General features: G+C 36.6%; 1 protein-coding gene across 5 annotated transcripts in view; it reads right to left on the bottom strand.

Moving 5' to 3' along the window:
• Nucleotides 1-4565: 4565 nt before the first annotated feature.
• LOC135095108 (tetratricopeptide repeat protein 14-like) overlaps nucleotides 4566-16971 on the bottom strand; it is a 48993-nt gene continuing 36587 nt past the window's right edge. For 4 of the 5 annotated variants that reach the window (XM_063995989.1, XM_063995956.1, XM_063996030.1 and 1 more), the window contains exons 18-21: nucleotides 15972-16013; nucleotides 15090-15131; nucleotides 13055-13096; nucleotides 4566-12298 (exon numbers count right to left, since the gene is read on the bottom strand). In XM_063995989.1, the coding sequence (XP_063852059.1) occupies nucleotides 10555-12298; nucleotides 13055-13096; nucleotides 15090-15131; nucleotides 15972-16013 (1870 nt within the window). In that variant the 3' untranslated portion in view covers nucleotides 4566-10554. Of the gene's footprint in view, nucleotides 12299-12777; nucleotides 12951-13054; nucleotides 13097-15089; nucleotides 15132-15971; nucleotides 16014-16971 lie in introns of those variants that run through there. The other variant, XM_063996072.1, reaches the window with a different exon arrangement.

Here is a 16971-nt window from a genome sequence, read left to right on the forward strand (position 1 = left end):
TATGTAGGAAGGACACTGGCCAAGGGCAACAAAAATCCAATAAAAAAAATGCCCACTGAAATGCCAGTCCCATAAAAGGGTCAAAGCAGTAGTCAAAAATTGATGAATAAGTGTCTTGAAACCTCCCTCTTGAAGGAATTCAAGTCATAGTAAGGTGGAAATACAAAAGCAGGCAGGGAGTTCCAGAGTTTACCAGAGAAAGGGATGAATGATTGAGAATACTGGTTAACTCTTGCGTTAGAGAGGTGGACAGAATAGTGGTGAGAGAAAGAAGAAAGTCTTGTGCAGCGAGGCCGCGGGAGGAGGGGAGGCATGCAGTTAGCAAGATCAGAAGAGTAGTTAGCATGAAAATAGCGGTAGAAGACTGCTAGAGATACAACACTGCGGCGATGAGAGAGAGGCTAAAGACAGTCAGTTAGAGGAGAGGAGTTGATGAGACAAAAAACTTTTGATTCCACCCTGTCTAGAAGAGCAGTATGAGTGGAACGCCCCCCGACATGTGAAGCTTACTCCATGCATGGACGGATAAGGCCCTTGTACAGCTGGAGGGGGGGTGAGAAAAACCGGCGGAGACGTCTCAGAACACCTAACTTCATAGAAGCTGTTTTAGCTAGAGACGAGATGTGAAGTTTCCAGTTCAGATTATAAGTAAAGGACAGACCGAGGATGTTCAGTGTAGAAGAGGGGGACAGTTGAGTGTCATTGAAGAAGGGGGGGTAGTTGTCTGGAAGGTTGTGTCGAGTTGATAGATGGAGGAATTGAGTTTTTGATGCATTGAACAATACCAAGTTTGCTCTGCCCCAATCAGAAATTTTAGAAAGATCAGAAGTCATGCATTCCATGGCTTCCCTACGTGAAATGTTTACCTCCTGAAGGGTTGGACATCTATGAAAAGATGTGGAAAAGTGCAGGGTGGTATCATCAGCGTAGGAGTGGATAGGACAAGAAGTTTGGTTTAGAAGATCATTAATGAATAATAAGAAGAGAGTGGGTGACAGGACAGAACCCTGAGGAACACCACTGTTAATAGATTTAGGAGAAGAACAGTGACACTCTACTACAGCAGCAATAGAACGGTCAGAAAGGAAACTTGAGATGAAGTTACAGAGAGAAGGATAGAAGCAGTAGGAGGGTAGTTTGGAAATCAAAGCTTTGTGCCAGACTCTATCAAAAGCTTTTGATATGTCCAAGGCAACAGCAAAAGTTTCACCAAAATCTCTAAAAGAGGATGACCAAGACTTGGTAAGGAAAGCCAGAAGATCACCAGTAGAGCAGCCTTGACGGAACCCATACTGGTGATTAGATAGAAGGTTGTGAAGTGATAGATGTTAAAGAACCTGTTGAGGATAGATTCTAAAACTTTAGATAGGCAGGAAATTAAAGCAATAGGATGGTAGTTTGAGGGATTAGAACAGCCACCCTTTTTAAGAACAGGCTGAATGTAGGTAAACTTCCAGCAAGAAGGAAAGGTAGATGTTGATAGACAGAGCTGAAAGAGTTTGACTAGGCAAGGTGCAAGCACAGAGGCACAGTTTTGGAGAACAATAGGAGGGACCCCATCAGGTCCGTAAGCCTTCCAAGGGTTTAGGCCAGCAAGGGCATGGAAAACATCATTGCGAAGAATTTTAACAGGTAGCATGAAGTAGTCAGAGGGTGGAGGAGAGGGAGGAACAAGCCCAGAATCATCCAAGGTAGAGTTTTTAGCAAAGGTTTGAGCGAAGAGTTCAGCTTTAGAAATAGATGTGATAGCAGTGGTGCCATCTGGTTGAAATAAAGGAGGGAAAGGAGAAGCAAAATTATTGGAGATATTTTTGACTAGATGCCAGAAGTCACGAGGGGAGTTAGATCTTGAAAGATTTTGTGCAAGGACAGTCAAGACTGACAAAAAAAAATTATTCAGGCTTTGGTAATCACTTATAGCCTGACTGTCTACATGTCAGAAAAAAGCATACTACCATGACAATCCTGAATTCATTCTATGTATCAAATTCTCATCATTTTCATGATTTTTGAAAGCTAAATATCACACAAAGCTCAAATTCACAGTAATGTGAGCAGAGCACTGTACTATAAAGCCAACCAGCCCCAATGCCTATTCTACTGCTGGTACTGCTCTGTCATGAATGAATAGAAGTGATTTTTAAACAGCTACAGATCTTTAGGTAATAATTAGACTACTGGATTAACTACTGTTTTACATTAGCTACAGGTATGAAGAAAAACTGGATACATTTTAAAGGAGAAAGGGGAATTTTTTTCCCTTTCTAGGAAAGTGTAAGTGGTTCTCAGTCTGGTAGTGTGTTGCATGTATAATGTAGATATGAGTGTAGCGTGGAGGTAGTATGCAAGTGTGATATCCTGGTACTTTCAAAGGGAGACTCCAATTCTGCTCAATACGCAGTAGATGTATTGGCATTCATTCCATTTTCTTGGCTAATGGCTCCATTCTCTGCTAGTCATCAAAAAACACAATGTGGTGTAATGTGCTGGCGTATGCAACTGTGTGCAGCTCCTCACTTTTTAAATATGCCCAGCTACCATTTAGGAAGAATTACTGTAGACTGCACACTGGTAAGCTAGCTGCCTCTTGATTGATCCAGTTCTTAGTGCTTGGTATCCCTACCTTTCCCAATCCTGTTATGGTAAGGCTTACTAACGAACTTCCTAACCTCCTAATAAAGGCATTCTCAACCTTTTTAGTACAGTGAACCCTCTTGATGATGTTCCTCCTTATGAAAGGAGAAAATTAAAGGGCTAGTAACAAAAACAAAACTCAAGTGTTTAATTATTTTTATTCTGATAAAAAAGAATATACCAGGGTGCAAAAATGTAATATAATGATTTCCTTCCTTTCCCTGAAGGTAAGCAAATATAACACTGATCCAGGATGTAAAAACTTTTCTGGAAGACAAAACAGAAAAAAAATAAATAAATAAATAAATAAAAATAAAAAAATAAAAAAAATAAACCTGTTTGCTCTTTTACATGCTTGCTAAGCTGCCACTTAATGAAAGTTAATGAGTGAACTGGTTAATCTAATTTATGAATCCTGCTAAATCTGCTAGATTAGGCCAAAAATAGCAAATCCTGTTGAAGTATTATTACCCTCATTCCTCCTCAGGAATGTCAAATGCTCTCCTAGGGGGATATGACCTCCAGGTTGAGAAAACCTTTCCTAGTATGTTACAAGTTCAGTCCAGCAGTAAAACTTGATATGCCAATATCAAAGTTAATGTGAAAGGATGCTTTGCAGCCATGTCAATCATGGCTGCGTCACCACTGCACTATGCGACATCTTGGTTACTACGGTTTTGCTTGCCCAATTTTACTTACAGATCATATATGAGTACATTGGATACTAGGTTACAATTTGGATGGTTCACAAATATCGTTACTGTTACAATACTGAAAGACATGGTTAGGAGCACTGTATCAATGAAAAGATTAACTAGCTTATACATGATGTTCAGAAATCAATGGAGAAAAATGGGGAGCAACATAAGATTGCTCTATTGGTTACAAGATGTTTTTTTTGGAAAATAATGTAAATTATTACACCTTCCTAATTCTCTATTTCACTCTGCATCACACTCAGCAGTTTCTGTTACTGGTTCTGTGGTTTCTGTTAACAAGTGTCTCAATTTGAAGATAAACTGAGATATCCACTAACTTACTTGATGTTTATGTTAGTCAGCTGATTTGATGATCAAATAAAATAGGAAGTGTTACAATGAACTGGGCAAATGGATAAAGGAAAAACAATTAGTGAAAGAATATAACTGAATCAATAATGCTTAAATATGAAGGATGAACAGTGTTATGAGAGCATTAGATCACTAAGGAGTGTCTATGGAGCAAGGAAGAGTGGTTTCACATGATAGGAATGGATAAAGGGTATTAATTGGACATAGTCTAAAAGTTCTCTGAGGAAGGTTTGTTTGCATGTGTCCAATAAACTAATGGGATCAAGTGCAGAAAAGAGGTGTAACTGATGACTCTGATGTGGAGAAACCAGAATATGCTATACTACGACTCTTTGTACAGTGGCTGGTGAGTATCAGACCTCTCCTCCACTAGGGGTCAAGGGAATAAACAGTGGCTTTAATTTGTTCATTGGAAATGCTTGTGTGTGTATGTGTTTGTGTGTATTTACCTAGTTGTAATGTACAGGGTATGAGCCAAAGCTCATTTTGTCCTGTCTCCATAACCATATTTATCCAATTTCTCTTTAAACATGTGAACACTATTTGCCACAACCACCTCTTGCTTCAAATGATTCTAGATTTCAGTAGTTTGATACATAAGGCTGTATTTCTTGATGTCGCTCGAACATCCACTCTTCTTTATTTTCTTCCCATGCCCTCTTGTCCATCTCTCTCCCTCCTCCATCTGTGGTACCAAGTCATTTTTATCTATTATTTCTATATTTTTTACTAATTTGTACACTGTTATCAGGTCTCCTCTTTTTCTTCCCTCTTGTAGTGCTGGTAATCCCATCTCTTCAAGTCCTTCTTCATAGCTTAAGTCTTTCAATTCTAGTACTATCTTTGTTGCTATTCTCTGTATTCTTTCCAGTTTCCGTTTTTCTTTTTTTTTCTACGTGGAGCCCAAGCTACTGCTACATATCCCAATTTAGGTCGTATCATGCTTGTTATAATTTTCATAATTTCTCTATACAAATAGTTAAACATCACCCTAATGTTTGTTAATAAGCTGTATGTAGAGCTGAATATTCCGTTTATGTGCTTTTCAGGTGATAGTGTGTCCTGGATCATTACTCCCAGATCTTTTCTTTGTTACTTTTTGTTATTATTTCTCCTCCCATTTTGTAATTCCACGGTCTCTTTTTACTTTTTCCTATTTCCAACATGTGGCGTTTTCTGTCATTAAATTCTAGTTTCCATCTTTGGCTCCCTGCATGTATCTTGTCAATATCCTTTTGTAACTTCTTGCAGTCATTTTCATCTTTTATTATTTACATTATTTTTGCATCATCAGCAAAAAGGTTTATATAACTATTTAGATCCTCTGTCATATCATTTACATATATTTGAAATATAATAGTTGCCAACACAGATCCTTGTGGGACCCCACTTTTCACTTTATGCCAACTTGAATCAGTGTCTCTGATTACTGTTCTCATTTCCCTCCCTTGTAAATAATCCATCCATCTCAATGTTGCTCCCTTTACTCCTTCTTTCTCTAACTTCCACATAAGGCTTTTGTGGGAAACTTTATCAAATGCTTTTTTGAGATCCAGGTATACCACATCATCCCATCCATCCCTCTCTTGCACTCCATCTTGTATAAAGCTCAGTGAATTTGACACAGGATCTCCCTTTCCTGAATTCAAATTGCTTTCTTGTATTTACCTTTTCATCTTCTAAATATTGCACCCATCTATTTCGAATTACTATTTCACAAAGCTTGCTTGCAATATTTGTTTGTGACACTGGCCTGTAATTTAATGGTTTAATTTTATTTCCCCCTTTTGTATATTGGGACCATATTAGCTCTTTTCCATTCCCTTGGTACTTTTCCTTCTTTCAACGAGCTGTTGATTATATCCCATATGGGTTCTTCCATTTGTTCTCTGCATTCTTTTAATATCCATTCATTTACTTGATCTGGTCCCATAGCTTTTCTAACATCCAGCTCTTCCACCAGTTTCTTGATTTTTTGTCTCTTTACTTGTATCTCCTGTATTCCCTCATTCTGTGATACCATTTTTGGTGACACAAAATTGGTTCCCTTTGTAAACACAGATTGAAAACTAATTCATTGGTTTGCTTATCTCCTCAATAGTTTCATAAATTCTTCCTTCTCTTCTTAACTTGTTTATGTCATCCCTATGCTTCACTTTTCCATTTATGTATCTGTAGAAGAGTTTGGGGTCGTCCTTGCATTTTCTTACTGTGTCACTTTCAAAATTTCTTTCTTCTCTTCGTCTTATTATATCATATTAATTTCTTACCTTTCTGTATTCTTTCCCAGTATTTCTGTTCAGTTTTCTCATAATTTTCTTCCATGCTGTTTTTTTTTTCTTTTTTTGTTTCTACACACCTGGCATTATACCATTCATACTTCCCAATTTTCACTTTATAACTTGCTACAAACTGTTGCACCCTGTCTCTATACTTGCTTAAAAACATCTAATTTTTCTTGCACTACTTTACCTTCAAATAGTTCTTTCCAGTTAATTTTTTCATAAAAATGTACTGAACTCTGCAAAATTTGCCTGATCATATATCTGTCTCCCATTTCTAAACTGTTCATTCCTGTGCAACACTATTTCCTCCTGTAGTACTAATTGTATTGTTACATGATCACTTCTTCCCATTGGACTCAGACAATGTATACTTGGTCTACTTTCTGGGGTTTTCATAAACACTAAGTCTGACTGTGATGGTTCTTCTCCTCTGCATTCTGATGGTTTGTTCACCCACTGTCTCACTGTATTTACCATCATGGTATGTATGCCACCATTACCTCACTTTCATGTTCACAACTTTCCAAATGAATCTCCTTGCTTGTTCCTGTGTTCTCTCCTCATTTTTTGACTGGGGTTCTACTCTCAACTCTTTCAGTTTACTTCTCTCTTCTTCATTCATGTCTCTTTTTATCCATATTCCCCTCATTCCTTCTACTTTTGCCAATTTTCCTGTTCTTTGTAAAACATGTTCTGCTGCTGTTTGTGACATGAAACTTATTCTCATTAGTCTTGTTCCATTTTTGTTGTACTTTCCAATCCTGTAAACCCCTTTAATTTGTTCAACTATCTTCTCTCCTCCTGCCACTTCTGCTATAATTTCTTTAGCCCTTTTTGTCTCTTCTCTCTCTAGCTATTTCCATGGGTAGGTTCTTCTCCTTGACCCCAAATACCACCATATACATCTTTCTCTGTACTGTGTCTCTCACAAGATTACTTTTTTTCCTTTATTATTTTAATAATTTGCTTTTTCATGTCCTTATTGTGTTCCTGTTGCTGTTACCTTATTATCTCCTACATATCCATCTTTTGTTGTTGTTCTCTCTCTCTTCCTTCCAACTTCTGACTTCCTCTGTCACTAACTCTTACTTTCCCAGCCTTAATTTCTCTCTCTTGTAAAAGTTTCTTTAACTCCTTGTTCTCTTCCTTGAGTTTCTTGATTTCTTCACAGTACTTCTTGTTTAAATCCACAGTTTTTGTCACCTCTTCACTTAGTTCTTTATTTTTTTTCTCTTTCCGTCTCACTCATCTCTATTATATCACTGGATATCTTTTTCTTACATTGTCACCACCCACATCTCTCTCTCTTCCTTCCATGTCTTTATTATTGCTGCTAAGCTATGTATTTCTTCTCGTATTTTCACATTTTCTTCTTCAGTTTTCCACATTCGTTTATTTGTATGAGCTACACTGAGGTCATCTTCCTTGAAACCTTCAAAGACATTTTCTGTGCTGGCCGCCATCTTCCCTGTTGATATCACTGACAACGTTTACCTGTACACTACTCGCCCATTTCACCCATTCGCCCACTTCCTGGTTTACACTTCACTTCCCCTGCACTCATACATCACACAATTCCCTATTATGGAGACAGGACTCAAGTTTGGCCCCCCCTGTACAACTAAAACTATGGTTGCTGTGGATACGTCTGATCAGCTGGGTGGCGTGGCTGTGTGTGTGTGTGTGTGTGTGTGTGTGTGTATGTCACAAAAGAGAGACAAGAGAGTGATAATAAAGGCAGGGAAAGTTTGGGTTTGGATGGATCTGCACTGAAGTGTTTGAAGAGGGGAGGTGCAACTGCTGCTTAGTGGTTTGCCTACTATTTTCCTCATGATGTCAACCTACAATACAGACCTATTCTCTGCTTGAGGAGTAGAAACTACTGTATAAGACAAAACATAAATGATCTTTCAGTTAAGGATTCAAACCAAAGATCTGCAAACTTGCATTTGAACCCGACTGATCATACTTTTAACAATTATATTTCTTTTACCTTATTTTGAATTGGACGCTGGACATTGTAGATTATGGGTAGTTTTTCAGCATTATGTAAAATAATTAATGATAATTCTCATTCTCTTCAGGTTTTTATCATCCTGCCAGAGTTATAAGAAGTTTTGCTACTCTGATCTCCCAACATTTGAAATGCTATAGTAAGTTTTATATTATACTTTATTCATAATGTTTTGATCAACTTATTATTTTCATTTATTTATTTTGGTGGTAATATAATCTTTACATTTTTCAGTGTGGCTGTTTACATTGTTTTCTATGGTGATGGTGATGGTGATGATAATGATAACGACGATGATAATGATGATAATAGTAATAATGATAATAATAATAATAATAATAATAATAATGATAATAATAATAATAATAATAATAATAATAATAATGAAAGAAAAGTAATAAATATAATCTATTGTCAGCCAAGTCTGCTAACTACTAGAGAGAGAGAGAGAGAGAGAGAGAGAGAGAGAGAGAGAGAGAGAGAGAGAGAGAGAGAGAGAGAGAGAGAGAGAGAGAGAGAGAGAGAGAGAGAGAGAGAGAGAGAGAGAGAGAGAGAGAGAGAGAGAGAGAGAGAGAGAGAGAGAGAGAGAGAGAGAGAGAGAGAGAGAGAGAGCCAGGGCAAGGGGGAGAGATAAAAGGGTCTTTTAACATCACAAGTACAGTGATGTTACAACTAAATAAATGCAATTCTGACTTTAAATCAAAATTTTAATATCCCAGTATAAAGAAATCTAATCCATACAATTAAAATTATCACACAATATAAGTGTTCTGTAATTGTACAACAAAACTTTGCATTGTAAATAACTGAGGCATATGTAAAACATGCTCAAGATGTTTACCAAGGAAAAATGCACATAAGTAATAAGAATAATAATGGTTTATGGAGCAACATCAACATTTTTCTAAATTCAGCAATTATTCATTTCTACTTTAATGAATGGTTAAGCAAGAAAATCCTAAAACATGAAGCAGTGTTGGATATCATCTATACTAGTGATGTATCGGATATCTGAATCTGCATCCTTTGAGCATCCACAGTGAAAATACTACACGCATCTCCATTTTAAAATAGCAAAAGATCCACATCCATATTCGCATCTGCATTTTCAGATAACAAAAGATCTGCCTCCATGTCAAAGTTACACAGAGGTTGTGGGTAGGTGTGTGTGTGTGTATGTAAGGACGAGTGAGGGAGGCTGACTGAATGTGAAGGATACTAAAAATGTGAGAGAGAGAGAGAGAGAGAGAGAGAGAGAGAGAGAGAGAGAGAGAGAGAGAGAGAGAGAGAGAGAGAGAGAGAGAGAGAGAGAGAGAGAGAGAGAGAGAGAGAGAGAGAGAGAGAGAGAGAGAGAGAGAGTGGGGAATAATTATTCCCTACTCCTTTTTTTGTCTTTCCCCATCCACCCTCTTTCCACTTCTGTTCTCTCCATCTCCTTGCCCCCTGTACACCCCTTACCTAGTTACATCTACATTCCTGAAATATGTTACACATTTTTTTTACTTATCATATCCTTTCTATTTATTTCTTTCCTCTTTTCTCTCTCTCCTCTCTTTAGCTGTTTTGCAGGTACAATGCACTTTGTGTTACCATGATATGTAAAAATGATCTGCATCCACAACCACAACACGAGGAAATGGAGGTAAAAGAAACCTGCAACTGCATCCACAAATATTCATGTTTTAGCATTCCCAATATTATCCCCTTGCCTCCACATCAGCGGAGCTTAAAACTTAGTATCCGATACATCACTCATCTATACATCCAATTCACTTTACACAAACTTTGTAGCTTCATTATATTCACTTCAAATAATAAGTTTCATCTTTCTTACTGAAGAAGCCTGCAAAATCTTTTTCATCAATATTACATGAAGGCATAGCTTTGTATCATGCAAATCTGATTTATTTCTCACTTGCATAACAGTTTACAACTCAACTACATAATAAGATAAATAAAGATAGATCAAAAGGTTAAATTTCTACAAATTTTATTTTCTCTGTTTTGGTTTATTCTTAAACTTGCCTTTCCCTGCCTTGAGAGATGATGGAAAACAAGTAATCCATAATTAGTTACCTAAACAAGTAAGATAGAAAATTAATCAATTATCAGCAAAGAAAATAGAAAAATAATAAATAAACAGGTTGATAAATAAAAAATAAACAAAATAAACAAAATGATAAATGAAAATAAAGGTCAAATGAAAAATTAAAATACTTGCTTCTCTTTTGCTTTCTGGAAAGTGCAAAGTTACAAGGGTATGGGTTTGTAGCCTTTGATCTTCATGCATTTTCTATCACCTCTTCCAATAAGCAAGTTTATGTGGGGCATGCTCATCATGGCTCAGCAAAATATCACATCTTGGTAAAAGTATGAATCACAATGTTCATACCATACTAGCTAAGAATAAAACTGCAATGAGAATATCCCAAGAAGCTGATTTTACAATCTTATTTCATATGTAGAATTGTATTCACAAATTTGTTGATAAGATTAAAAGGCATCACACTTAATCATTGCACTTACATTAGAGAAATGTATCTAAGCCATATTAATCAATATTTGGTTTCAAAAATTCTTTATTTCTCTCCTTCATCTCTTCTATTTTTTTTTGTTTTGCAATTTGAATAAAGGTCTCCATCTCTGTGAGTGAGTTTCCAATTTTAGATTCTCCATTTTTCCCTTTTTCATCATTATCCCACTTTCCAAATCTTGCAGTTCTGTCAGGAGAATTTTCACTTGAATCATAAGGACTATTGTCATTATTGTCATTATAGCTTTCATTTTTGCTCTCTTTAGAGGCCCCATGACTTGGAGTTTTGGGATGAGATGTGTCCCATTTACTTGGTGTTTTGGGACGGGAAGGTTCCCACCTACTTGGTGTTTTGGGTCGGGAAGACTCCCATCTACTTGGTGTTTTAGGTTGGGAAAATTTCCACCTGCTGGGTGTTTTGGGACGAGATGATTCCCATCTGCTGGGAGTTTTTGGTCGGTAAGATTCCCATCTGCTGGGTGTTTTGGGGCGAGATGATTCCCATCTACTGGGGGTTTTGGGGCGAGATGATTCCCATCTGCTGGGTGTTTTGGGGCGAGATGATTCCCATCTGCTGGGGGTTTTGGGACGAGATGATTCCCATCTGCTGGGTGTTTTGGGACGAGATGATTCCCATCTGCTGGGTGTTTTGGGGCGAGATGATTCCCATCTGCTGGGAGTTTTGGGGCGAGATGATTCCCATCTGCTGGGAGTTTTGTGTCGAGAAGCCTCCCACCTGCTGGGTGTTTTAGGGCGAGAGGATTCTAGTTTAGGACTTCTTTGGCAAGAAGAATCTAGTTTACTGGATGTCTTGGTGCATGACAAGTTATCAGAATTGGATTCCCAAAAGCTAGGATCAACAGCTCCATACTTGATGCTTTCTTCAAGCTTTTTCCTTGCTGTCTGTTTCATCATCTCTCGTTCCTGTTCACTGAGTGGCTCTGGTGAATCTCGTCCCCTGTGGTGGCCTTTTTTTTCCTGGTGTCCCCTACTATTACCTCTAAGAGAAGCACCACCCCTCCTACCTCCAAATCTTCCACGTCCTCGAAACCTATTTGGGTGGTGGCGAGGAGACTTTGAATTGGTGTAATAAGGTCTATGCCATTTGAATCCCTCATGATAGTGATCATCCCTATCTCTGCTTCTTGGCCTCTGGTAAGAATGTATCCTTCCCCTGGGATGTGGTCGACCATCCTTGTGTCTAATCTTGTAATATGATCGAGACTGACTTCTAGAACGAGACCTTGAATGGTGTCTGAAAGGTGATCTTGACCGTTCACGTGATTGTGACTTTGAGTAACTTCGAAACCGGTCTCTTGACTGTGACTTTGAATATCTCCTGAAGCTTGATCTAGAGGCACTTCTGGAGTGTGATCTTGAAAGACTTCTTGAGCGTGACTTTGAATGACTTTTAGAACGTGATCCGGAGTGATCTTTTGTAACAGACTCCTGAGAAGCTGAACTTTGTGAACCTTTCTTTATGACAGTGCTATCTCCTTGATCTAACACTGTGCTTCTGGTAAATTCAGACCCTCCAGTAGTATCCTTCTCATCCTCTGCTTGCTGTTTTTTGTTCACAGTATTTGAAGCTGGTTGGTCAAGTATATCATCTTCATCACTCTCTTGGAATGCTGGATGAACTCCTTTAGTAGGGAGAGCTGAGCTTGTTCCTACCTTGGTCTTGGATGTCAAGCGAAAACCTTGTTCATAGCTCTTCATCACATTCATCATCTGAGTAATAGTGTCAGAATTATCAGATGATCTGAAAATAAATTTAGATAAATGTTAACTATATACAAAGATCATATGAATTTTAAAAATCATTAACTATATATTCTCTATTAGTTCTGTATTTTTTTACATCTTACCTGTATGAACAAAGTTAACATGAACTCACTTATAGTGGAGAATATGCTAAATTACTGTACATTTGATAACCTGGAGATACCTATCTATACTATCTCCACTTAGGATAATATAGGTAGGTACTTACTTGACAAAGATGAAAACCAACAATTAAGAAAATCACAGGAGCGATTTCTGTCCATTCAGCATGTATGACATATGTATTTTGGCAACTTAAGTTCTGTGTTTACTTTCTTCTGGAAAACTGGTGTAGGATTGCAGAATTGCAAAATGTACAATACATTTATGTATTTATTAATTCTCGAGATTGTGGTAAGTTCCTTTTCATGCCCCTCGATCAAATTATTTTATCCAATAAACAGCTGAATAAATTGCATTATAAAAGTCAACTTTATTGATTGGTTGAGTTTACAGGTCACAATTATCAATGACTGGTTGGAAATGTCAGGCAGACTTGTACAGGTGTGCCAAGCTTGTCTCCAGGATATGCTTATACAATTTATTTTTATTTGCATCTTGGGTCTGTTTCTGAACACTCCACTTGTGATCTGCAACATGTCCACATTTACATTAACAGTTTCACATCTCCCTTTCCTTTCTTTGATAAAACACTTTACGGTGCAACTGAAGGAAAAGGATAAGAACTACTTACCTTACTTTAACTTGATCCATTTTTTCTTTTGACATCTTCTCTCTACATAAAACAGAGAAAACTATTAGAGAATAATTTACAAGCAATATTAGTAATTACTCATTATTGTAAATAAATAAGTACATAAATAAACAAACAAATAAATAAATAAATAAATAAATAAATAAATAAATAAATATATATATATATATATATATATATATATATATATATATATATATATATATATATATATATATATATATATATATATATAGCATATTAATAATCAAATTAGGTAATACATGACAAAACTCATTTAATCCAGACTAACCAGAAGGAAAGAGCCACTCCCAAGTCTATGAATCCTTAGGCCATTGCAAAGTTTGGATGAAGTGCAGTAAAAGTCTGATTAATTAACTGTTTAGTTTGTAAGTGAAGATTGTAAGTCACTGACTATCAACCAGTGTGCCACAGCACAATGGTGCTGTGAGAGTTTAGGGCTGATTCTCCTTCAAACAATGTACACATGGCAAATCTAACATTTATGAGTATGACACTGTCATGTGTCAGGGCTTAACGAAAATTAATCCAAATGAGTAAGTATTTCTATAATAACCTATTTGTCAGGAGCATACCACACTGTATGTGCAAACTGGTAATCCTTACTCTGCAGGGGGTATGAAGGTTTATTAGCATCCCTTAGTTCCACTATTAAATACTAATGGTGTGCCTTGCCAATTTCAGCACCTGGTTTAGTTTGCTATGAAAGGAAAAGTGAAAGCCACTGTTCTAAGTTATCTCACCCTGAAGCTAGTGCTTTAAGTATGAGTGAACAGTTTAAGTGAGTGGGTTTGACCTCAAGCAACTTATCCTTACACCTACCCTTTATCTTCACCTACTCTTCAGATAAATTTCTTATTTCTTCAGAACATAAGGGATTACAGTGATAAAAATATTTCAAATGTCGCATATCTGCTCAAGTATTGCTGCAGTGCACAATGTGCAGACACACACACACACACACACACACACACACACACACACACACACACACACACTGTGTAGCATTGTAGTTAGTATGTTCACCTCAACTAAGAAGGCCCAAGTTCAAGTCCTAGGAGTGGCAAGGCAGATGCACAACCCCTGTTCATCTAACACCAAGCAGATACAAGACATAAGACAAGAGATAGTGACCTCAGAATTCTTTAGTGTGTTAAGCAAGTGGCTTCAGTCTTATCCAAAGATTGGTCACAATAAGCTATTGAGCTCTTCCCTTAAGAAAAAGACTTGCTATGTTGCAAGATAAGCAGATGACCATGGATAAATAACACACTCATATGCATACTGCATAGTGTAATGTTTAGCATGCTCGGCTCACAATAGAAGAGGCCTGGGTATGAGTCCCAGGAATGGCAAACCAGATGGACAAGCTTCTTAATATGTAGTCCCCCTCCTCCCCAAGCAGCAAGTAAATATGGGATGTAAGATGAGGAACTGTGACCCTACACTCCCTCTGTGTGCTATATGAGTAGTCTCAGTCTTATCCAAAGATTGGTCAATATGAACCTGAGTTATTTCCACAGGGGAATGGCTGGCAGTGTTGTTAGGTCAGAATGTAACCATATGATAATAAAACACACACACACACACACACACACACACACACACAGACACACACACACATTATTAAATATTTTCAACACACAAATAATTAAAAATTTTTCAAACACAGCTTGATCAGCAAAATTCTAGTGTTATCTTAGTTCTCACATTTTACATTTAGTCTTCTCCACTAACACCCTCTAATCTAACCTACTTTAAACACATTTGCCTGCTAAATATCTTAATTCTTACTATCCTATCCTATGACCTCTTCATATAAACTCTTGCACAATGCACAATGTTCGCACACATTCATCCGCCTTCTCTTAAATATTTTAATGATTTTCTTACCTCTATTTCAGTACATTTCTGCATTTACTTTAGCAAACCTAACATTTCTACATTCTTTTCTTTGATCTGGTTATGATAAAAGACAGGGAAAAATACTTACCTTTCTTTTGCTAGAACCTCTTTTTCTTTTGGCCTCTTCTCTCTGAAAACCATTAGATGAAAAGAGTGTCTGAGGATGTTCTAAAATCAAGTGTTATTCATTACTATAAAACTACTTAAAACATTTTATCAAAATTAAATAAAATACAGAAACACTCAATCCAGACAAAAAGGAAAAAAGCCACTCCATGCTGAATTTCATGATAATGCTGAGCTTGGATGAAACAATCAAAATGAACCATCATTAATTATAAGAGTAAAACAAAGATACAGATGCACAGAATGAGTAATTAGGGATGATTTCTAGCCACATGATTATGAAAAGATCATCCAAATAAAATAAAATCTGATGCCTAGGTACAGGAGGGGAAACAAGTTTTCATTTGTATTGAAGTGAATTTCATGTTTTGCCATTGTGGCATTCATTTCTGGTATATACACACATGCACACACACTTACACTACGAGTATATATATATATATATATATATATATATATATATATATATATATATATATATATATATATATATATATATATATATATATATATATAATTTTACTTGCCATCCACAGTGTTTAAATTTTTTAACTTTTCCCTTGCTAACAATACAATCTCCATCAATTTCAAAATCCTTTTCCTGCCCAATAATTTCATTCATGTCACTTATTCATCAGGCAGACCCACATCTTCATCTAGAATTTTGCACAAGGCACACACACACACACACACACTTTCTCACATATGTTTACAATTTTTCTTCTATTTTGTTTCCCTTGCCATGTGAACCTAAAAAAAAAAAAAAAAAAAAAAAAGACATACTAGCCAGTTTCACATTTACCACTTTCCTTTCTTTGATAGAAAAGGAAAGGGAAGTCCTTACCTTTCTTTTGCTAGAGTCTCCTTTTCTTTTGACCTCTTCTCTCTTAAAAGAAAAAAAAGAAAAAAAATAACTTGAGGATATTTTAAAAGCAGAATTTACTAATCACTCCAAAATGAAAAAAAAGTAACAACTTTGATAAGATTTCTACAAAATAAAGTTAAATTCAGCAGCAGTCGATCATTTAAGTTGTCACTGTGTATTCAAGAAAAGAGAAAACAAAGGTGTCACTGATACTACATCAAAAATATTTTTACAGGAAAAAAATTTTGAGATACCAAACTATCTACTTATCTATCTGTCTGATGCTTCCCTCCAGGAGTGGTCCCCAAGAGGGTGAGATAACTGGAAGAGCTTCCACCTTTCCATCCGAACATTTCCTTTTTACATGTTCAATGCTTGGCCTCTACTAACACCTCTTTCATACAAGTACTCCTTTGCTCTATTCTTCCATCTTCCAAGTGGCCTTCTCTTCTAATAGTACCTTCAACTTTGCTCACATACACTTTGCAGCATTTAACTTTTCATCCTTCCCTAAGTTGTCCTCTATTATTACTTCATTTGCAAAAATCTGATCAGAATCCTCCCTGTGCCTCACTGACTCACCAGAGTCACTTCCATCAATCTCTCTGTCAAGACTCTCTCACAGACTTCTACTGGCACAATAAGCAAACTGATCCCCACATACATTTAACACAAATTCCTAGAACCTTAACTTTTTATGTAGGACTACAGTATGTGATTTGGTACTTCTTCCCTCCATGCTAATTCATATTTTAAAAGCATCCAATTTACTACATCACCACCTCCATATGCCACCATTTTTTTCAGTTATTCCATCTATGCCTATTGCCACTCTGGAGTCTAATTATATTGTTTTCTCTATCTTCTCCTTACCAATTCTTTTCTGATCTCTCCTCTACCTGCTTCTATATTCATACTTGATATTATTGCTTCAATTTTTTTTTTATTCATTAATCAGTCAAAATGCCTTTTTCTACAC

The sequence above is a fragment of the Scylla paramamosain genome, chromosome 1 (genome assembly GCF_035594125.1).
Source record: "Scylla paramamosain isolate STU-SP2022 chromosome 1, ASM3559412v1, whole genome shotgun sequence".
Lineage (NCBI taxonomy): Eukaryota > Metazoa > Arthropoda > Malacostraca > Decapoda > Portunidae > Scylla > Scylla paramamosain.